The 19,322-nt window shown below is 40.4% G+C and overlaps 1 protein-coding gene across 3 annotated transcripts in view; it reads left to right on the forward strand.

Moving 5' to 3' along the window:
* ap2a1 (adaptor related protein complex 2 subunit alpha 1) overlaps window positions 1–19,322 on the forward strand; it is a 37,659-nt gene that overhangs the window by 3,235 nt on the left and 15,102 nt on the right. For all 3 annotated transcript variants that reach the window (XM_042505828.1, XM_042505829.1, XM_042505830.1), the window contains exons 2-13: window positions 7,755–7,966; window positions 10,989–11,182; window positions 12,073–12,202; window positions 12,324–12,425; window positions 13,768–14,027; window positions 14,406–14,574; window positions 14,826–14,963; window positions 15,287–15,469; window positions 16,850–16,947; window positions 17,030–17,261; window positions 17,503–17,691; window positions 17,829–17,983. In XM_042505828.1, the coding sequence (XP_042361762.1) occupies window positions 7,755–7,966; window positions 10,989–11,182; window positions 12,073–12,202; window positions 12,324–12,425; window positions 13,768–14,027; window positions 14,406–14,574; window positions 14,826–14,963; window positions 15,287–15,469; window positions 16,850–16,947; window positions 17,030–17,261; window positions 17,503–17,691; window positions 17,829–17,983 (2,062 nt within the window). The remainder of the gene's footprint in view (window positions 1–7,754; window positions 7,967–10,988; window positions 11,183–12,072; window positions 12,203–12,323; window positions 12,426–13,767; window positions 14,028–14,405; window positions 14,575–14,825; window positions 14,964–15,286; window positions 15,470–16,849; window positions 16,948–17,029; window positions 17,262–17,502; window positions 17,692–17,828; window positions 17,984–19,322) is intronic.

The following is a 19,322-nucleotide window of genomic DNA, read 5'->3' on the forward strand; positions in this document are numbered from 1 at the left end:
GCGACTGCGATGTAGTTCGTCTGTAGCCTAACAATAGCTTTTTGCTTCTGGCGATTTCATTTACGCTTCAAAACTCACAAACGTGGTGTTCATCTGTGAAGATTCCCATGCTGAACAAAATATGTAAATCTCATAAACTTGTGTTCATCACAGAACTTATTTTTGGCGACAACCAAAAATCCCATAAGGTTTTGACGAGGGAACCAGTGTGATGCTTACTTCCTGGTTGTCCCACAAAAATACGTCATCCCTTTACCACTCTATAAAACGAATCACAATTTGCCTCAGAGGGCTTTACAGTACACAACATCCCTCTGTCCTTGGACCCTCACAGTGGATAGTTGTCATCTAGCATATTAATCATCAGCTACTCCAGGGTTCCCATGGTCTTGGGAAACCTGGAAAAGTCATAGAATTTTGCAATCACATTTTCCCGTCCTGGAAAAGTCATCTTCTGAGATAACCTTCCACGTGATGTAGCATAACAGCAAATTTATCTCATGTCGCTGTCAGTTGACGTAGCTCTAGATGGCGTTGATGTATGATGTTTCGTTTTACTATCATGTATGTTTCTTCATTAGCTCCAAACATTCTGTCCCTCACTATGTTTGAATAGAGTGTGGATCTAATATATGTAAAAACGGCAGGCAAGGTTTGGGATGTGGAGAAAACATGCCTTTGAGGACATAATTTTGGGCTTTGGGAAACACTGATTGGTGTTTTTCACCTCTCTGATATTGTATAGACCAAAAAAAAACATATAATGAATTGAAAAAAATGACAGATTAAAGGACAATGAAAAGAATTGTTAGCTGCAGTCCTATTTTCAAAATACTTTTTTCGGTTTAATTTGAATTTCATTTGGAATTTTACAGCACAATAACTCACACGAGTCTCATGAAATAAAAGATTCCAGTGAACAGCACTTAAAAGCATTACTAAAACACTTATTTCCAAAGTGGTCCTCGGTGGTCCTGTGTAAAATTGATATATAGTATTGCGACAATACAAAACCACAACAACACAAAATCATCTATTCTCACTGGCATGTTACTTCTAAAATGCCCTGAAACTGCTGCTTTTAAGGTTATCAACAAGGAGTCCAGCTGCTCACACACTTCTGTGCATCACTGTGAGTGTGCGCAGAACACACTTACTAGCAAATACATTTTCATTTCCAAGATCTAAAATTCAGAGTTGAAGATGATATGGTAGAAAGCATATCCAAAGGTGAATTATGTCACAGTGAGATTCAACATCCCAGTGGGCTGGTATGTATTTGCATTTGTTCCACTGGACAGAGCATTCCTCTACAGCCAATTTCAGCTTTTCACACAGCACCCTGTGCATCTGTCCCCTCGAGGTTTTAGCAGGCTGGTTGGATCAGAACCTGAATTCCTTAAGAACTTAACTATATTTTTTGATTTTGCTGATAAGGTTTTTCGGACGTTCAGCTTTGTGGTTGTTCAGCAGCTTGGGCCATTCTGTCTTGATATCCAAATCTGTGTAGGAACCACCTGGAGATAGGCCATCTGTAAAAGAGTCTTTGTAGTTTTTCAGGTTCTGTGTGTAACTTTCAAGAAAATAATTGTTATTGGTGACCCCGTTTTCTCTCAGGCCGTTACGTAAACTGCAGTCAGCATTATGTTGCTAGTGACCTCTCCCTCCTTAAGCCCGGTATACACTGTGATTTTGGGTTTTCCCAGATGAAAAATGGCTGTCATGATAGAAACGTGGCAATATCTTTGGTCGTGGCTCTAAAAATGGTGGTCCTATGTCACACAGTGAGAGAGGTTCAAGGATGGCCTTTGTCATGATCAAATTCTGACAGTGTCAGAAATTTGGGATAACAATTTTACTGTGTGACTGCTGTTACAGCCTGTGTCTACTAACCAACCAATAGAAATTCAGCATGAAATGATGCGCTGATCAACGCCACACTGCCAAATGCTAAATGCTAATAGATGTTAATGCTTACTTTGAGCTCTCATTGTAAACTTGGCGTGCCAAGTTGGCCTCTTTTTCCAAGCCATGACTGCATCCATATTCTCATCCTCAACCTCCTTCTCCTTCTCCTCTTCCTCTTCTTCTTTAGACTTTTTCCAACACACCTAAATGCCACTCCATTTGTTAGTTTACATTTTTCTCTTACCCTCACAGCGGTGTAAATAGATTACGCACACTAACAACCTTTTGTTCTTGTGTATTGACGTTGATGGACTTAGGTGGTAGCCTGCAACTGCGATGCACAGTCTGCATACATCAAACCTGATGTCATACCCAGAGTGTAAGTGCACTTTAACTTATAAGATTGCAAAAATCTCACAGTCTGCAGGAGGCTTTTATAGCATGAGCAAACACCTGGACATCAGCCAAAAGAGTGATGTGACGTACAGATCCATGTCACTGCTAGCTGGCTATCCTTAGCTAAGTTTACAGTTAGCCCACCTCATGGGTCACCTAACTAGCTGTCACTTACCTGCCATGTAGAACTGCCATTGGTTGCTCTATTACGTTGCTTGATAATTTGCAGACCTGCCTTGGGTGTCTGGGACGAATTAGTGGACATTATTTACTCAGACAGTATTTTGCTGTGTTTGCAAGCTAGCAAATAATCCACTTTAGCAAGCAGGTTAATGTTAGCTAACACTAGCCACCTAAAACCATAACATCTCAGTGTATTTCATGTTAGTGTTTCCTCTGGGATTTTTACAGCATGAGGGGGACTGAATTTATGATGCTGGGCACTGAATGAATGAATTTACTGTTAATCAGGCCACAAAGAATTAGATGGCACACTGCCCTGCAGTCCCTCTGCTTCATTCTCCACCACAAGGAGACCACCTAGCTGGTAGCGGTATAAATCGCTGGTTTTGTCATGATGCGATATTATATTAATACTTTGAGCAATGAGACGATATTTAGCGATATCACAAAGCCTGACTCGATATGATTTTGATTTGATTCGATTTAGGGGCTGGCAATCAATATGAGCTGATATTATCTGCTCATTTAACATCCCTAAAAACGAGGATTAATAACAGGCTCTTTAAACTAAAGTATAAAAATCAGCTAAATAATAACTTCAAGTATCATAGACAAAACAACAAGTTTTCCCCACATATACAATATGCTAAAATGATTAGCATAAACCTATAGCATTTTTACATTGCAGAAATTAGCTTAGCGTCTAGCTGACTTTTCCTCTACTTATAACTTAACAACTTTGCATTTATTTATTCTTTCTCTTACTCATTGTTTTCACCGACACAACAGCAGGATAAATTTCAGTGTGCTTGCATGTTTTTTCATTCCAACATTGTTGAAATAGAGCAGCTAATGTAACATTAGCAAAAAGTTAGAGAAATAAGATGCCCGACATCTGCGTTGTGAGTATGGCTTTTGTTTACATACGACATATGCTCTGTCTGTTAACCCTGAGTTTCCCCAAAAAACCAAAGCATTTCCACACTGATTTATTCTCGAGTAAATGTTCTCTTCATCGTCTTTCTCTTGGCTGCTTACCATTTGCTGGACGCTGTTTGACAGTGACAGTGACTTTCAAAATAAAAGCACATCTGAAAGACAATGATATGCATCGATGTTTACACTTTGCATCGATGTGTTGTGTGATTGTTGCTCATTTAATTGATATATCGATGTAGACTGATGGATCGTTACACCCCGTATTAGCCGGATGGAGAGAGTGGATGGCAGCTCCAGTCGGAGGCTGACCTTCAGTCTGCAGCTGTAGCAGCTCAAGTTCAGCAGTGCAAATCCCAGCGCTAAGTGAAGGTCCTTCTGTGGGCTGCTGCTGCAAAATAGGGTCATGGTCAGAAACCCAGCATGTGTGGACTCTGTTATGGAGGGTTCCAGTCATTTGTTGATGTTAGCAGACTTCATTTCTAAGCCAATATTAGCTTGTGTTGTACACAGGGTGGCAGAGACTAGCAGAGTGAATCTGAAAAAAACGCACTTAGGAATGTACATAGTATCATATCTTTTTGGATGTTGTCCTGACTCCTTTACATATCTCAATTCACAGGCTGTTATAGGCAACCGACAAAGTCAAGGAATGTCTCGATTTGCAAGTTATGTCACAACTCGTTAAACAAATTGGCAATAAATAAAATATTCAAGTGAAAAGTGGAGCAGTTAAACCAGGGTATTTTTCTAAAGCCTGCAGTGGTGTTCTGTTAAAAAAAGACCTGATGGTCCATGCTTCCTGTGCTTTATGTGATAGCAGCTTGCTAAGATTTGTTTCCCAATTATTTCTAAAAGACTTGATGTCGCTCGCTGGATGTTTTGACCTGTCCACAATTTGCTCATTGTAGTCTCAGTTAACTCAATACACTCAATGAAATCATTAGACTGCCCCCAGGTCAGGGCAGGGTGTGTGTGCAGTGACCTTTGACGATACTGAGGAAAAATTCTATTTAGATGTATCTTAACAACACCTTTTTCAACAGCTATTACTCACTCTATGTGAGGCTAAACCTAGGAGGCTTAAATGGGAAGTTAAGTGGTATCAGAAATTGTTTCTGTTTCTGCTGAATCACTTTTTCCAGTTAATCTTTGATCTCTAAGAAGTCAAAATACATTTAGCCTTGTAGATTTCCTTTAATTCCTTTTCTGTTTCTCTTAAAATGCGGTGACATTGTTTAACCCTTCAAAACATGGGCATTTCTTTCAAAATAATGGGAGGGATGCAATGAGCAACTTACCAAGAAATTGGAAAAAGGAAAGTAAAAAAACAAACAAAAAACAAATAATAATAATAATAATAACAATAATAATAATAATGATAATAATAATCCCTTTTTTGACAATTTTCTTATGTTTGTCTCTCTCTCTTCTTTTTTTAAACATTTATTTTCAGGTTGTGTTTTGTCACCTTTTACCAGTTTCTTTTTATTCTCAAGAGAATTAAACCTTTTTGTTCTAGTTTAAAGGTTTAAATGCTTGTGAAAGGTATTTGAAAGAATAAGTGATGTCCATCCAAGTTTCAAAGGGTTAATAGCTGCAAATAACACCGAAATGCCTAAGGATATTCTTACCTTTCTCCATTGAGACATAGCCCTGTCATTAATTTAGTTGAGCTTGAACAGATTTCTTTTTCCCTCCATTAAGCCTTATCTACTCTGTTTTTGATGAGGCAAAATGGACACCTGCACAGGTGTAGCATGAAAGCTTAGTATTGGTCTGGCTTCCTTAGCAAAGTTCTGTTGTACCATGAGCTGGCCTCCTCATGGGAAGTAGTTCTTGTCTTGCTGTGGAGCAGAATGGAAGCACGTTGGGATTTGTCGACTTGACCGGGGCAAAACTAATAATCACTCAAGTTTCATACACAAGCAGTTAAGTTCGCCTCAACATCTTAGCTCAGAGAGAAAGAATCCTGCAGTCAGGGTTCCCACGGTCGGGGAAAACCTGGAAAAATCATGAAATTTCACAATCACATTTTCCAGGCCTGGAAAAGTGATGGAGTGGGGTGCTTGGTGGCTCAGTGGATAGAGCGGGCGCCCCATGTATAGAAGCTGTGTCCACGCTGCAGCGGCCGCGGGTTCGATTCCAGCCTCGGCCCTTGGCTGCGTGGCACCCCACCTCTCTCTTCCCCCTTCACACTTGTGCTGTCCTATCAATTAAAGGCAAAACGCCCCAAAAATATCTTAAAAAAAAAAAGAAAAGAAAAGTGATGGAATTAGTAAAACCATTAAATGTATTAGAATAGTTATAAAATTTTTATTGTATGAAATGAAATTGTTACCATAATCTTCTGTTAAACAACATCCACATAATGTAACAACACCAGTTTTTTTTTTTCAAATCCGTCAGTGTAATGTTGCTCTAATCTGTGTCGATGTGACGTATGATGTGTATAGTACGTTTCAACTCCCTCTCCCTGTGTTCCGTCTCTCTCGTCACACCACCTTTCTGAAAGTATGTTTGAATCTGCTTTATTTGAAAAAGGCCACTCAAGTAGGACAAGATTTTTTAAATTTCATCATGGGTCCTTGAAAAGTCATGAAAAGGTTTGAAATTTTGTACATGAAAATGTGTGGTAGCCCTGTACAGCAATGGTGTTGTATAGTATGGTGTTGTTTTTTTTCAATCCCTTTATTCACCAATGAGTTCATACATATGTTGACAATTTGAACATACTATCAAATACAATAGATTCACAGATGTTACAGATTAACAAAACATAAGAGGAAACAGATAAGCAAGAAGGGACAGTGTGTGATGAAAAGAGAAAGGAAAAGAAAAGTGAAAACTATTCATAACAAGGAGGAAGACAAGAGGAAGGTGAAGCAGAAAGGAGGGAAATAAAATGAAAAAAATGAAAAGCATGTGCTGTTTATGTTTGGATGCATTTTAGGTAAGTTTAACAGGATGGGTTGCTAAAGTATTAAAAGTTCTTACTAGATACACACATTGACCCTCCCACATATACATAAATGTTGGTCTAAATACATGATTATGTTTCCATTCATACAAGGTTGTGGCATGAGCTCACTGGCAGCAGGATAGATTTGATGATATTTGAGTATATTTTATTGAACTATTCAAGTTGGTTTATTTGCAGAGCTGGTTGTTGTTCCATTGTTATCTGTTGTGTAATTAGATCCAACCATTGGTTCCATTATGGTAATTAAATACAAATTACAGGCATATTGAGTCTGATGTTGGTGCTGTAATGATTTGGTGCCTGTTGCTACAAAGAGCCATTGACATGTGTATGTTTTTTTGTTGGTTATAGGAACAGGTGACTGGATCCAGTTGATACAGCTGAGATACTTTAATCATTCATTTTGCATAAGTATATTCTCTTACCAGCTAAATAGTAAATAGCCTTTTTGGCTGGGATGTAAGGGGTGTAAATCACTGGTTTCATCACGATACGACATTATATCGATACTTTGGACAATGATGCGATATTTACCTATATTACAAAGTCTATCATGATACAATTTCGATTTGATTCGATTTAGGGGCCTGAGATCGATATTGGCCGATATTATCTGGTCATTTAACACAGTCGGTTACAGGAGAAGCTGCAACCCCTTTCTTTGCGTTTGGTCAGAAAAGATAAAAACAACATATACATAATTCGAAATAATTAAAATTGGTTCATTCTGTTTGAAAACACTTTCTGGAAAAAATGTTTTCATTTTAATTCAAACCATGATCTTTTTTCTTGAGTACTTCAGTGGTGTTTGACTTGAGGACAAACGTCTCTCAACATCCTCAAAACGCAGATTAACAACAAGATCTTTTCACTAAAGAATAAGACACAATAAAAAATATCAAGGATCATAGACAAAACAACTGTCTTTTGTAGGCCACATTTTCCATACACACACACACACACACACACACACACACACACACACACACACACACACATATATATATATATATATACATATATATATATATATATATATATATATATACACAGTATATATATATTACCATGGCCTCATCATGAGAATAATGCACGATGAAGTGTATATTTCTAGGACTTATAGCCAGTGCTCTGCCACTGACAATGTGGGAGGCAATAAAGAGTTAGCTGTTTTGTTTTAAACTATTAGCCTCTAAGTTATTTCACTATCTTCATAAGTATGGGTGCAACGCAAGCTAGCAGCAGACCAGCAACAAGTGATAGTTTAGTGGATCAGCCAATGTATAGCCAGGTTGATTGTGCCCATGTTTTCTATGCTGACATTGTACTACTTCCTGTTCCCTGTCAGGTAAGAGCAAGGAAGCCGAGATCAAGCGGATCAATAAAGAGCTGGCCAACATTCGCTCCAAGTTTAAAGGAGACAAGGCTCTGGATGGCTACAGCAAGAAGAAATACGTGTGCAAGCTGCTCTTCATCTTCCTGCTCGGCCATGACATAGACTTTGGACACATGGAGGCAGTCAACCTGCTGAGCTCCAACAAGTACACAGAGAAACAGATTGTAAGTCTGCTACCGATTGTGCTGAATCGATCTGTACTATGATTTGATTTTACAATTTATTGTAATATTTGTTTACTTTGTTTGAACATACGGTAAGAAAGCAGCAAACACATTTCCCTTATAATTGAGACCTATACTTGAAAGCCATTACTTTAACAAGTAGATGAAACCAACTGTCATAGAGTTATTGTGTGAGAGGGGCTGAAGAATGTGACCATTATTAAATCTGGGTACTGGGCAGGTTTTGGTTTGGCTGGTGCACAAAGTATTGATCTTATTGAGCCCTAAAGCTTATAGAGAGCTGGTTTGTGTGATCACATTATAGTCATTTTGAACCACATATCAAAGACTTTACCCCTGCTCTGTTGAAACACACCAGATCTAAGTTCGTTTTCAGTTTTGTAAAGATCAGTGACCTGTGTGTCGTCACCTACATACTGGACAGAGTCACACTCAAAGTATCATGCAAGGTATCAGCCAGTACAATACTTTAGTGCCCTACCTCACCCAGATGTAGTTTCAGGTGCAAACCACTGGATCCTGATCAGATCCAGTTTGCACTTCTATAACTAGTTTCAGTATCCATAAATCCCATTCTGTGGTACCCACAGCTCTACTCACTCACTGGTCTGGGCTACCTAATGTAATAAAAGATTGTTGACTTTTACCCACAAGCTGTTAGGTGTGCTCGGGACAATTCTTAAACGTGAATATACAGAGCAATCAACAATGACGTGTTTTCTAGAGGCAAAACATTTAAAAGATTTAAGAAAGTTGAAATAAAACAGAAAGCTTTAAGAATGCTTTGAGGGGATTTTTATCCATATTTTTGGGGAAATATGGCTGAAGCAGGACAGCAGGCCTCATGCAAAAAACATGCTCTTACATGGCATATTTTTCAAGAGCCTTTCTGGCATTCACCAATGTTCTCTTACGAAGAATTTTTTCTTTTCACTTCTTTTTCTTGGTTTTTAACAAAATGTTCTAGCCTTTCAGACATGACGCGCAGATCGTATACAGATAATCTGTCTCAGATTGACTTTGACATTTAAATATGATACTGAAATGAATGTGTCCCTTTGGAAGCCCTTTGAAATATGCATACATAGTTAAATGTTCTATATGTTACACAGAACAAAACACACCAGCCCCTGTGACTATTTCCTGATTCTGTGGGGCGGACCGTTTGCTCAGGAACTGGAAATGTTGAGTAAGCAGAATAATACTGAGTCAGAATGCCTATTAGCAGAGTTGACTGCTGCACCACCAAAGACAACAGAACTCAACCCCTCAGATTACTTCCTTGTGCGTGCGTGCGTGCGTGCGTGCGTGTGGTGGTGGTGGTGGGTGTGGGGGGGCTTGGAATGTGGACTAGGATCTAGGATAACAACCATAAAACAAATATACTGATGACATAGAGGGTTTCTCAAACGTTTCACCCTGTGGTCGTATAACTGACTCCTAAACCTTTGTCACAGTATTGGCCTTTACTGCTTTCATTTTAAGATGTGCTTTTCATGACACCAAAGTCCAAAAAAATCTGTCACTTCTCATCCTCCACAGAGCTCAATGATGAAGAACCACTTTCTTTGTTTGTTGGTGATCGCAAATATTGCAATAGTGTTTTTTATGGTTATTTTTCAATAATAGCTGATAATAAGTTGAGCTAAATAAACTCTGTAGTGGACATGTAGATTGACATTGGCATGTTTTTATGAAAATTAGTTTTATGCTGCCTGGAATTTTTTGGAGTACTTCCCCGTTTGTCTACAGGCTTTTGCAGGAATCTAAAGGCAGTACAGAAGACTTCTTGCAGTAAACCTAGTTGTAAACAATACAGATATCAAACTTTAAGAGAAATTGGATTAGCAGATATTTTATGAGAAAGGAAAGGCATTCATCAGTTTGACACAAAACACAATGAAATTTGGTAACTAATCATGACTGTAAAAACAACTTTTGTTTGTTTACAAGAAAGCTCCACAGCACACCTTAAACTCATCTAAGTAAAACTAATGCAGTTTTGGTGCCCCCGTGGTGATTATGATTTTCCAGCCAGGTACCTTCATTGCATCTTCAGCCCTTTTTACACAGGGATCACACTATAGGGCCGCTATCAAGTTCTTTCTTTATGCCTCCCTTATATGTTTACACAGAATCAAGGCATAAAGGCACAATATTCCCACCTTGAACAGGCAGTGTAAAACAAAGGGGGCCTCTGTCTCTAATATTTCCTATCATCTGTTTACTGTCTGAACATGAATGACAGGGAAAAACAATGCAGTCTCATCTAGCTGCCCTTCAGGAATGTTGTAATGTTCAGTTTTGGCTGAATCTGTTCTAGTGCAGAGTTTGATCAACTTAATTGTCATTGCAGAGGCTTTAGTTTGTGCTGATGATGAATTGTACTGCGTAATACTCAGTACTCATTTAATTTTTAGGGTAGACTCAGTATTTGATATAATATAATTGTCAGTGTAACAAAATGCATTTCATTTTGTTGAGAAAGTGCACTTACTGTATTTTAATTTGTTGAACAATTGTATGCAAAACCTCATCTCAGCTGCAGATTTCAGCGCCTCACGACTCTGCAGTGTGAAATTGGTAATATTTTGGCACCACCTACTGGTTAATGTGAAGGAATCCCTACTCCTCTCACATGTCAGGGCTGATGGGGTATATTCTGGGGTTGGGAGGGGTCAATCTAACCCATTAATATCAGTGAGGGTAAGGCAGTTACAGTCTAACAAACCATAGCTACCGAAATGAGCATTTTGAATCAATACCACCAAGCATTGAACGCTACCACCTTGATAAGGGACTGTTGTATGGGACCACATTAATTTTTAGGCAGAAGGACATAATAAAAGGGAGACTGATTGTGCCCAGGTATTATGATGAATATTAAATGGAACACACATTGAAACATTGTATTTATTTTTATACTTTTGTGAAAATTGTAACACATTCACTGTTTTCAATCTAATTTGTTTTTATTCCCGTCTCATCTCTGTGACTCCAGGGCTACCTATTCATCTCAGTACTGGTGAACAGCAACAGCGAGCTGATTCGTCTGATCAACAACGCCATCAAGAATGACCTGTCCAGCCGCAACCCCACCTTCATGTGCCTGGCACTTCACTGTATCGCAAATGTGGGAAGCCGTGAGATGGCTGAAGCCTTTGCCAGTGAGATCCCTCGCATCCTGGTTGCTGGGTGAGTGTCACCTCTGCTTTGGAGGGCTGAGGAAGTGAAATGAACGAGTATCATCCTCAATTGACCCTTTGCTAAGTCCTGCCCCTCAAATGCAGACTGGCCAATCATAGCTTAGAATCAGCCCGCTCCGACAAGGGTCCCACAGCTACCCAGAAGTGCTCCATAGACTGTCATGCAGTCATTTCAAATTGTCTTTAATTTCAGGCTGGTTTTGACTCACCGAATGTATAGTCTACTGAATGTAAACACATGCTGCTTTTGCTTTTTAATGATTTTAATGGTAAATAAAGACCTACTCTGCTTTACAGGATCCAGGGATGGCAAACACTATGCCCATATTCAGTCAGCTGTGTGTCATCACAGCAGATAAACGGTAGTTGGCCTTCCCTGGAGCTCCCCGCCATCCATCTGTGGAAGACTGGGCGATGGCACTGGGGGAAACCCAACACTTTTACAAACAATGTGATGACACACGGCTGGTTGAAACGAGGCAATTGTTTTCCATTTATTGTTTTCTCTTTCGATCGCCACGGGATGTGGTGGTTCACTTTTACACTGTGATCTGTATGTTGGGCTTTAGCTTTTAGATATCGTTTCAACTTGTTGATTTAGTTTGACATTGTGGACATATCCCTCAAACACCTTGTAGACTCTTCTGTCTGCTTCTTTGTGAGATTGCTTCCTCTTTCTTCAAAAATTACATAATGTTTCATCAGAGAGGGCAGTTATTTCCAGTGAGGGCTCCATGCTACCTCCAACAACTTGATGGTGCACCATAAAGGGGCGGGGCTTAGCAAAGGGTCAAGTGTCCTGTTTTTGCTTCCTATGTCTTGCTGTGAGTGATGAAGTCAAGACATGTGACAACACATTGTGAATGTGATGCACCACAGAGACACCATGGACAGTGTGAAACAGTCAGCAGCCCTGTGTCTGCTGCGACTCTATAAGACCTCTCCTGACCTGGTGCTGATGGGTGAGTGGACATCACGCGTGGTGCACCTGCTCAACGACCAGCACATGGTGAGTGCACAGTCACGGTCAGAAAATCATGTAAAAACCAGTTACACCACAGGTATCCAATGAGCTGTGATATATCAGTGGGATTATTACTTCTCTTTGTGTGTGTGTATCTGTTGTGTAGGGTGTGGTGACAGCAGCCATCTCGCTCATCACCTGTCTGAGCCAGAAGAATCCTGATGAGTTCAAGACCTGCGTTTCCCTGGCTGTTTCCCGACTGAGTAGGGTTAGTGTATATGTGTGGATGTGTTGTCACACGCAATCAGTTGTACTGAACTTTGAAGTTATTGCGGAAATCAGATATTGTTCAGTCTTCTTCAGGGTTTTCTGCACAAACATTTATTTGTGATGGGCTGCCACAGTAAAAATCTGGTGCCACAAATAGATTTTCTAGCACTATTAAAATTTACCGTATATACTATGTGGTTATTCATTGCACTGCACTGTTGTCACAGATGGAGCAGCAGAACACCAGGCACGGTGATAGTGAAACTCATCCATTCATTGTGCTGAGTCTAAAAATTTGCATGAACTCACTCTGCACTCAGCTTCTCCTTTCATCCATCGATCTGATCAGCTCTGACCAGATCAACTGATCAATTATTCACGCTATGACCCAAACTGCTGCCAAGGGATAAAAATAACTCATGATGAGTTTAGCCTGTGCTGCATTAACAGACCTGTAAAAACCTTCTGAAATTTAGAGAGTGGGCACAGAATGATAAATAAAGGGCCACAGGCATGCATGTTAAAAAAAAGAAAATGAAAAAAAAAATTCTAAAAACTTGGATGTTTGCAGGCATCACAGCATCTGTAATTTTTTATGTAAAATTCCACCACAAATCATCAACTATATTTAACTACACAGGAAGGGCATGTGATAATAGTTAGTTAATAGCTGCGAATCAGCACCTCTGTGATTTTGAGTCATAATAATATCGTCACACAAGTGCAGTGTCCAAAATTACATTTTTGACTCACTGTTCCAGGTGGCTGGTACATGAAAAAATCCACCGACCAACATATTTTTTTACTGGCCAAAGTGATAAACTTCCTTTTGTGCTTTACATATAGGCTTTTATTTTTTCTCAGTACATTTAATTGAGATAATAATGCATTTTGTTGAATGCAACCTTAAAGAATAGGCCAGAGCAAAATTTGTATCAAAATTATTCAAAGCTATTGAACAGCTCATCGCCACAGCCTCAGTATATTAGTGGATCTTTAAGTGTTTAAAAAATGTATATTAATTTCAATGTGATTATGGAAACTGTAGATATTCAGTTTCCTCACTTAGAGAAAAAAAGATTGTCAGAGTGTCATTACTTGAAAGCGCACCGCATGGAGCACAGACGTAAAGGGGTAATTTCTAAATCACATGAGGTTTTCTGGTAATTCTAGTCCTGTATGAATAGGGCTAAAGTCTGCAAAACTTTTGAAAATGACTGACTCAATTCCTGTGGTTTGGCGTCCTGCATACAGTAAGCTGCACTTTGCTGAGACTATTATGCTGTATCTTGCACAGGAACCGTTTTGACTGACAGCAATACATTCTGTTGGTTCTCTAGATTGTGTCCTCGGCCTCCACTGACTTACAGGATTATACCTACTACTTTGTGCCGGCACCGTGGCTCTCCTGCAAGCTGCTGCGCCTGCTGCAGTGCTACCCTCCACCAGAGGATGGCGCTGTCAAGGGCCGTTTGGTAGAGTGTCTGGAGACCATCCTCAATAAGGCCCAGGAACCGCCAAAGTCCAAGAAGGTGCAGCACTCCAATGCCAAGAATGCTATCTTGTTTGAGGCCATCTCACTGATAATCCACTATGACAGGTGAGTGTTCTGAACGACATGACTTTACTGTATCCTCTGGAGCTGAAAAATACCTTAAATATTATGATGGAAAACGTTGTTGAGGAGAGGACGTCTGGAGTTCTTTGCTCAGTCTGCTGCTCGCGCTGCTGGCCTCGGATAAGCGGACGTTAGTGTATGGATATTATGATGTGCTGCATGTGTGCTTATAGTCAGAGGAAATAGGTTATTAAAAAAAAAAAAACAGTTCCCAGCTGGGAAATAGTTCTGTAATGAATAAACGTGATATCAAACTTTAGCTTTTCTTACGTAGTCCTGCTGAAACCCCTTTTCACTGATCTGATGAAACTTAAAGGGTTTTATTAGGCTGCCAGTGAAGTTTATGTTTGTGGTCCTCAGTGAGCCAAACCTGCTGGTGAGAGCCTGTAATCAGCTGGGCCAGTTCCTGCAGCACAGAGAGACTAACCTGCGCTACCTGGCTCTGGAGAGCATGTGTACTCTGGCCAGCTCTGAGTTTTCCCATGAAGCCGTCAAGACGCACATCGAGACCGTCATCAACGCCCTCAAGGTGATCACACTCTAAACTAAAGGCAGTCACTTATCAGTGTGACAAAATCAGGCACAATCCCACTAACCTCCATTAACCAGTGTAACCATGTTCATTCCCACATTACACATACACACCACAGCTTTAAAAAGGATGCAGTAGAACGAGTCAGAGGCACAGGACAATTCACACATAGTTAAACTGTTGTCTGTAGGGCTGTTTCACATTTTTGTTTTTCATTTATCACAGCGTGTCTCTCTGTGTCTCTACAGACTGAGAGGGATGTGAGTGTTCGACAGAGGGCGGCTGATCTGCTGTATGCCATGTGTGATCGCAGCAATGCCAAGCAGATTGTAGCAGAGATGCTCAGCTACCTTGAGACGGCAGACTACTCCATCAGAGAGGAGATGGTGGGTGTCAGAGTGTGTGCCAAGAAAGATTTCCTGCCATGCTGTATTCTTTTCTCCGTCAGTGTGTGTGACTGGCTGTGTTCCTCTAAATGATGAGAGAGAATTGGTGAAGATGGTTCGTGTCCACCTGCTACATATTGTATTCATCAGCATAAAAAAAACAGTCCAGCAGTCTTTTAGAAAAGATATTAATACTGACAAACCCGCCAGTTTATCTAACTCTAAGTTCAACACGTTTTCCAAAATAAATACTCAATTTGATTTAGCACAAAATGACATACCAACAGAAAGAACTGTTGATTTGTTGTGCCTTCCTCATTCAGGTGCTGAAAGTGGCCATACTCGCAGAGAAGTATGCTGTGGATTACTCGTGGTATGTGGACACCATTCTTAACCTCATCCGCATTGCTGGAGACTACGTCAGCGAAGAGGTTTGGTATCGCGTCATTCAGATCGTCATCAACCGAGACGATGTGCAAGGCTACGCCGCCAAGACAGTTTTTGAGGTACCACGACTAAAATGATAAATGTAGCTTTTGACAGTAGTAAAGACACTCATCATGCCTCTCACGTTAACTTTTTATCAGGTTGTTCCATATTTAAATCAAAATTTTATTTAGACAAAATTCTTGTGCAGCTGATCTTTTTAAACTTTGAGACCTTCTGCTTTATGTTAAATAACTTTTTTTAGCACAAGTATCAGTTTTATTTGTCTCATGCTATAATATTGAATACAATTCCACTTAAGGCTGGGTGAAATGGAAAAAATCAAATATCACAGTATTTTTGACCAAATACCTTGATACTGATATTGGGACAAAACTGAGGGCGTGACTGTTGGTGCTTTCACAAAATATCTAGACAATAACATTTTTGATAAGTAGTTATTGATAATATGAGTATAATGGTAAATGGACTGCACTTCTATAGTGCTTTTCTATTGTTTTTGACCACTCAAAGCGCTTTCAAACTACATGTCATATTCATCCATTCACACACACATTCACACACTGGTGGCCGAGGCTAGTCGCACAAGGTGCCACCTGCTACTAAGTAATCATTCACACACACTCACACTCCGATGACGCAGCATCGGGAACAATTTGGGGTTCAGTATCTTGCCCAAGACTAATGACTAAGTGGATAAAGACAAATAATATAACAGTTTGGAAAATGACAACATTACAGAAAAAGACATTTACCAGATTTTATCCAAAATTTAAGAAGATATCTAGACTATATAATACCCAGCACTAACTCACACCAGAGAGTTCTGAGTGTCTTTTGGCAAATTATCAACCTACTTTAAAAGGAAAATGCCACAAGTTTGTTTGCTTGTTTTTTAAAATTTTTTATAGTTTAGCATTCTTTGCAACATTTAACTCATCAACTTCATATCTACGGAATACAATGACTCACCAAGACAGTGCAAGGGGAAACCTATAAAAGTTGGTGTGCAAAGGCCTCAACATTAAGTATTTTTTCAAAATATGTGTTTGTCTCAGCAAACTGCTGTACCTATTGGACACAGCCTTAAAACAAGTTTGAAAGCTCCCGTGAAGTCACTACGATAACTCATAAAAGCAAAGAAAATGCTGTGAAAATGTCATTACTGTTATAAATCATGACCAAAAACTAGAAAAGATAAAGTATGTTGAAAAAAAAGCATTTTTTTTTTTGTTTGTTTTACCTTATTTTTAGAAAAACTAATTTAAGAATTAAGGAAGCTGCAGCAGAGTGGTACTTGTCTCTTAATTAAAGAAGTGCTTCTTGGCATGGCATGCACACTTTAATATACATTCCACCAGCATTGCATTTCATATGAAATAAGGGGAAGTGAGATGTGTTGTTTAGACAGCAGTAAGTTGAGTCATTGTTTCTCCCAGGCCCTGCAGGCCCCTGCCTGCCATGAGAACATGGTGAAGGTTGGAGGCTACATTCTGGGCGAGTTTGGTAACCTCATTGCTGGTGACCCACGGTCCAGGTATGTTGGGTTTTGGCTTTCAAAGCTCAAAGTTGACAATTGATACAATGATAAATATTAACCTTTCTGTCCTGTCATCCAGCCCCCTGGTCCAGTTCAACCTTCTCCACTCCAAGTTCCACCTGTGCTCGGTGCCGACTCGCGCCCTGCTGCTCTCCGCTTACATCAAGTTTATCAACCTGTTCCCAGAGACCAAGGCCACTATCCAGGAGGTGCTGCGCTGTGACAGCCAGATCCGCAACTCAGATGTGGAGCTGCAGCAGCGTGCTGTGGAGTATCTGAAGCTTTCATCCATCGCTAGCACCGATGTCCTGGTTAGTGCTGGTGACCAAATTTAACTCAGCCCAGGTCCAGAAATGAATAATTATCAACATTTGCAGGAGCACTGATGGACATTGTTAATAAATGTCCTTCACTTTGTCTACTAAATGATCGTAGTCCCGAGCTCTGGTCTTCTGGAGCTGCTGTCTGTCTACTCTGATGTGTGCTTTCAGTAAGATGTTGGCAGCTCTTTCAGTCCAACCAGCAGCATGACTGTTTTCTCTGTTCGCTCAGGCCACGGTCCTGGAGGAGATGCCTCCCTTCCCAGAGAGGGAGTCATCAATCCTGGCTAAGCTGAAGAAGAAGAAGGGGCCTGGTGCTGTGTCCGTCACAGAACTGGAAGACAGCAAAAGGGAGGGTGGAGAGTTGAATGGAGGGGGTGACCGGGGGCCCGACACAGCAGCCATGGCTGCCTCCAACGCAGTAAGCAGCCTCTCTGAGGGGCTTGGACCCAAATAAGCATAATTTTTTGGTTGCTTTCAACTGCCTGTATGTACACTAGCAGCTGTTACAAAAATCCTGCATTTAATGGCCCTACTGAAGTTTCCTTTGTTTTCCAGTCTACCCCGTCACCATCAGCAGACCTGCTTGGGATTCGCTCTGCCGCTCCCGTTGGTGCTGCTCCAGCCAGTGCTGGCAGCCTATTGGTGGATGTGTTCTCTGAGGCAGGTCCCGCTGCACCCTCTGCTGCTGTGAACGACGACGGCTTCCTAAGGTGAACGATCATCTCTCGCTGGGCAGATGTAGAATCTAGCATTAGTCAGAGTGTAGTATGTAGTATGGTTGCAAAAGAGCCTGCTGATAATGCTGTGAAGCTGCCACAGAGACTGTCTGCTCCAGACAGCTGTACTGTAGAAACAATCCCGATCCAATCTTTTAACCATTGGTTATCTGCTGATACTAAGGCACATCTCATGCTTTTATATAACACGTGTTGATAAAATGTGTATGCGACTCTGCAGATTGTAGAGTCGGTGGTAATAAGTGATTGCTGTGCTGCAACACCACCAGGCTCAGGAGGATGAAACAGGAGAGTTCAGAAAAAAAGGGTTTTGATTGACACCAGTCCTTAGGGTCTGCCGGGACATCTCTACTTTCTACTGTACTGCTGCCTTCATTCATTGCGTTTACATGCACATAAGTAACCAGGTTACGTAGTGGATCTGAGAACATGCACTGTAGTAGCTTGGTCACTCTCAATCTAATGATCTCTCATTTCGTGTACTTATTCCATCGTTTTACTAGTCCTGGTCGCAGTCTTAAGTCATGCACATATGTACTCGAATGAAGGTGATTAGAAACCCAGTCACCCATATACACTACACTCCCTACATCAATTACAGTGACCACGTTTATAAACCACATAATTAAGTGCATGTCAACACACTGACTGTTCAAAAGTGGACAGGGCTCAACTAGGCTTAGACTTAAATGGGGGTGAGTGAGTGAATCTCACATAAACTGCTGTTTCTTGTTTAAATCTGTTAATGTAGCCTGAGTAGTTGTGATGTTTGTGGTATGTTTGTGCTGTTAGACTACAATGCAGCTAGCTGTATTGTGTCCATGCTGGTTGTCACTCTGTTGGCTCTATCTTTCTTTGCTCTATCTTTGTCTGATATGGACCTGTCAACCCGGAGACATTTATATTCAGATACTGTATGTTGATGTTACTTTAAAACAAAAAAAGATGACTATTAACTGAAAACTTGAGTCAGGGCTCCAACCTGAATCTGTCCCTCACCCTGCCCTCCCTCCTCTCTTTGCTGTTGGCTGGATAACTAGTTTGTTACAAGACTGGTATTGCATTATTTAGAAGGATATACCTTTAAAAAATCAATCAGCAATCAAAACTTAAGCGGTATTATGGAAATGCAATATGACGGTGTTTCCACTGAGTGATGTTCTGCGACTTCTCCTACGGCAATAACATTCCAAAAAGCATGGCGATGGATGTTCAAAACATTAGCAGCTTTATTTCTATTGCAGCCACCGTACTAGCCGTCATTATTTTCAATAGAAAGAGATGTAGGCGTGTTATGGAGCCATAATGGAAA

This window comes from Plectropomus leopardus, chromosome 17 (assembly GCF_008729295.1).
Source record: "Plectropomus leopardus isolate mb chromosome 17, YSFRI_Pleo_2.0, whole genome shotgun sequence".
Lineage (NCBI taxonomy): Eukaryota > Metazoa > Chordata > Actinopteri > Perciformes > Serranidae > Plectropomus > Plectropomus leopardus.